This window comes from Otolemur garnettii, unplaced genomic scaffold, assembly GCF_000181295.1.
Source record: "Otolemur garnettii isolate 467f Iridium unplaced genomic scaffold, OtoGar3 scaffold00094, whole genome shotgun sequence".
In the NCBI taxonomy this organism is placed as follows: Eukaryota; Metazoa; Chordata; class Mammalia; order Primates; family Galagidae; genus Otolemur; species Otolemur garnettii.
In genome coordinates, this window is record NW_003852489.1 from 6,858,051 (window position 1) to 6,862,426 (window position 4,376).

Consider the following 4,376-nt stretch of genomic DNA (forward strand, 5'->3'; position numbering starts at 1 on the left):
AAAAAAAAAAAAAAAAAAAAATCATATACTAGAATTTTTAGTATAGTGAAATACACATAATATAAAATGTGCCAAAGCCAGGCATGGTGGCTCACGCCTGTAATCCTAGCATTCAGAACTCACAGAGGCCAAGTTGGGTGGATGGCCTGAGCTCACAAGTTTGAGCCCAGCCTGAGCCAGAATAAGACTCATCTAAACACAGCCAGGCAGAGGGGCAGGTGCCTGTAGTCCCAGCTACTCGGGAGGCAAAGGCAAGAGGATCGCTTGAGCACAAGAGGATCACTTGAGCACAAGAGTTTGAGGTTGCTGTGAGCTATGACACCATGGCATTCTACCGGGGAGCAACAAAGTAAGACTCTGTCTCAAAAAAAAAAAAAAAAATTAAATTAAAATAAAATAAAAATAAATAAGTCATATTAACCATTATTAAATGTACAGTTATACATTGGTGAATATATTCACACTATTGTGCAACCTATTTCTTTTCAACTTTTTCATACAGCAAAACTGAAACTCTACATCCTTTAAACACAACTCCCATTTTCCCCTCCTCCTAGTCCCAGGCAACCATCATCCCACTTCCTGTTTCTATAAATCTGACTACTCTTGATACCTCACATAAATAGAATATTATAGCATTTGTCTCCCTGTGACTAGCTTATTTCTTTTCTCTTTTTTTTTTTGTTGTTTTTTGAGAGACAAAGTCTCATTTTATTGCCCTCGGTAAAGTGTCATAGCGTCACAAAGCTCACAGCAACCTTAGGCGACTCTCTTGCCTCAGCCTCCCAAGTAGCTGGGACTACAAGTGCCAACCACAATGCCCAGCTTTTCTTTTGTTGCAATTTGGCTGGGCCAGGTTTGAACCCGCTACCCTCAGCGTACGGGGCCAGCACCCTACCCACTGAGCCACAGGCGCTGCCCGTGACTAGCTTATTTCACTAAGGCTAACATGCTTAAGATTTATCCATGTTTTAGCCTGCTGTCAGAATTTCCTTCCTTTATAAGGCTGACTAGTATTCTGTTGTATGAAGATACCACCTTTTGTTTATCTATTCACCCATCAATGAACATACGGGCTGCTTCCACCTTTTAGCTACTATGAATAATGTTGCTATGAACATGGGTGTGTAAGTGTCTCTTTGACACCCTGCTTTTAATTCGTTCAGAATTTCCAGAAGTGGTACTACCAGATCATATGTTAATTCTATTTTTAATTTTTTTTAAATAGTGTTTTTCCAGAGTAGCTCACCATTTTACATTCCCACCAATATTGCACAGTGCACAAACTTCTCTACATCCTGGCCAACACTTGTTACTTTCCTGGTTTTGACAGCAGGCATTCCAATGGGTTAATTAGGTAATACCTAACTGTGGTTTTTATTTTTTAAGAGATATGGTCTTGCTATGTTGCCCAGGCTGGTTTGTTTGTTTAATTTGGGGGGGGTGGGGGGGCACGGGGGGACAAAGTCTCACTCTATTGTCCCGGGTAGAGTGCCATGGCATCGGCCTAGTTCACAGCAACCTCAAACTCCTGGGGCTCAAGAGATCCTCCTGCCTCAGCCTCCTGAGTAGTTGGGAATACAGGCACCCACCACAACACCCAGCTATTCTTTCTATTTTTAGTAAAGACAGGGTCTCACTCTTGCTCAGGCTGGTCTCAAAATTCTGAGTTCAAGCGATCCCCCCATCTCAGCCTCACAGAGTGCTAGGATTATAGGGATGAGCCACCACACTCAGCCTGTCTTTTCAATTTTAAACCATGTGAATGTGCTACCTCTTCTTAAAAATAAACCAAGGTAAAACTTGAAAAAAAATAAGAAAAAATTCAGTGTAATCAACTCTCACCTATTCCTAGTACCTGGGACTTTATTTGAAAGCCTTTCTAAAAAGGGCAGTAGGCTGGGTAGAAGGGAAAAGAAGGACATTACTAAAGGAGGGAAACATCAACAAAGATGTTTGATAATAAGAAAGAAAGGGAGTGATAAAGCAAGTACGGCAAGCTGAATCTGGGCAAAGAACATGTATCTATCTATCTATCTATAGATATACATATGTGTACAGATAGATAGATATAAATTATGTGTACTATTCACTCAACTCTTAAAAGTCTGAATTTTGAAATAAAATTTTTATTTATTTATTTTTATTTATTTTATTTTTTTTGAGACATAGTCTCAAGCTGTCCCCCTAGGTAGAGTGCCACAGCATCACAGCTCACAGCAACTTCAAACTCTTGGGCTTAAGCGATTCTCTTGCCTCAGCCTCCAAAGTAGCTGGGACTATAAGAGCCTGCCACAACACCTGGCTATTTTGTTGTTGTTGTTGTTGTTGCAAAGGAGAGAGGGGATATAGAAGTTTATGGCAAATTATCTTGGGACTATAATTACAGTCATTGTTGTTTGGCAGGCCAGGCTGGATTCGAACCCACTAGCTCCAGTGTATGTGGCTGGTGCCCTAGCTGCTGAGCTATAGGTGCCGAGCCTCAAAATAAATTTTAAAGATAAATTAAAAACAAGAGCATTTTAAAAAAGGAGGACAAGGGGCTTACAGAAGAAACTGCATGTGACCTTATCTGTAGACAAACAGAGAAATCATTTAACTAGGTAAGAGATTATATGTTGAGGAATAGAACCTTAAGCTAGATTGGTAATAAGAGGCCAACGTATATAAAGTGTTGAAAGGGACACTGAGGGATTTAGATTTGGTTTTAGTACATGAGAATAACAGAGTGAAAGATATTTATCATAGGACTTGAATAACTTCAAAATCTCAGTTCAATTTTTAAAATTTTGTTCCCTTTCTTCCTTTCAAACACTTCGAAAGGAAGCCAACGTAAGTCTAACACCACAGATGGAAACAAAATGCCAGTGATTAAAGTGCTTTAAAGTGACTGCCCCGGGACCATTCCTTTGGGGACTCAAAGAAATAGGTTAGTCTCCAGAATCAGTGTTAGAAATTAGTTTAGCCCCATACATGTCTGACCCTTTACTTGAAGACTCAATTATTAATTCCTAAAAGGTGATACAGGTAACACATGAAATACTTAGGGTCCAATGCCAGGTAGAAATACCAGATTCTTATCACCAGGGTTTGGGGACAGTTGATGCTTGTATAGGACAGAATATTTATTTACTGCAAATGAATTCCAGTTTTTTAAAAAGCAATTTGTTCTGTGGTACAAGCTAATTTCTGGAATCTGTAATTATAGTCCCAAGATACTTGCCATAAACTTCTATATCCCCTCTCTCTTTTGCCACCACAGTCAATGAATGACAAGTTTCACTTATCAGGTGATAGGAATGGACAGAAGAATAAATACATCTCTCAGCTTCAGTCCCATATTTGGAACAACATTGGTTTTCTTGTGTAGTCTGCAAGAAACAGAGCCTACCTTTCTAAGGAGTGAAGAAAGTTAGAGATGCTATTCCGTAGACTAACATCTGCCACATGGAGAGCCCCACATACAACTCCCAACATGGTGTCAGGTCTCTCTGCCTGAAAAAAGGAAAAAGGGGGCACATCAAAAGTATGGTCACTTGGCACCATAGCATCAAATAAAATCACACTCAAATTTGTTGTGAACAAACAGATAGATACAAACAAAAATCTCTATTGTCAAGTCTAATTTTTGAAATAAAAATGAACACATTTCTTTGAGAATTTGAATAAATGCACCATTTGAATAGATAAAAAACAACTTTCCAGCTCAATGCCCATAGCTCAGAGGTTAGGGCGCAGGCCACATGCACTGGGGTTCGAACCCAGCCGAGCCTGCTAATCAAACGAGAGCCTGTAGCTCAGTGCCTAGGGTGCCGGCCCACATACATCAGAGCTGGCGGGTTCAAACTTGGCCCAGGTCCTGCCAAACAACAATGACAACTATAACCAAAAAGTAGCCAGGCATTGTGGGAGGTGCCTGTAGTCCCAACTACTTGGGAGGCTGAAGCAAGAGAATCGCTTAAGCCCAAGAGACTTAGAGATTGCTGTAAGCTGTAATGCCATAGCACTCTACTGAGGGCAACATAGTAAAATTCTGTCTCAAAGAAAAAAAAAAAACAAGGTGGTGCCTGTGGCTCTGTGGGTAGGGTGCCGGTCCCATATACTGAAAGTAGAGGGTTCAAACCTGGCCCCAGCAAACTGCAACAACAAAAAAAACAGCCGGGCGTTGTGGCAGGCACCTATAGTCCCAGGTACTAGGGAAGTTAAGGCAAGGGAATCGCCTAAGCCCAGTAGTTGGAGGTTGCTGTGAGCTATGTGATACCATAGCACTCTACCAAAAGCAATAAAGTGAGACTCTGTCTCTACAAAACAACAACAACAAACAAAAAAAAAAATAGCCGGGCACTGTGGCAGGCACCTGTAGTCCCAGTTTCTAG

The 4,376-nt window shown here is 40.8% G+C and overlaps 1 protein-coding gene across 2 annotated transcripts in view; it reads right to left on the minus strand.

The window, feature by feature from the left end:
• Positions 1–4,376, minus strand: part of ACACA (acetyl-CoA carboxylase alpha) — a 271,062-nt gene that overhangs the window by 160,489 nt on the left and 106,197 nt on the right. For both annotated transcript variants that reach the window (XM_003795612.3, XM_023516625.1), the window contains one exon: positions 3,392–3,495. In XM_003795612.3, coding sequence (XP_003795660.1) covers positions 3,392–3,495 — 104 coding nt within the window. The remainder of the gene's footprint in view (positions 1–3,391; positions 3,496–4,376) is intronic.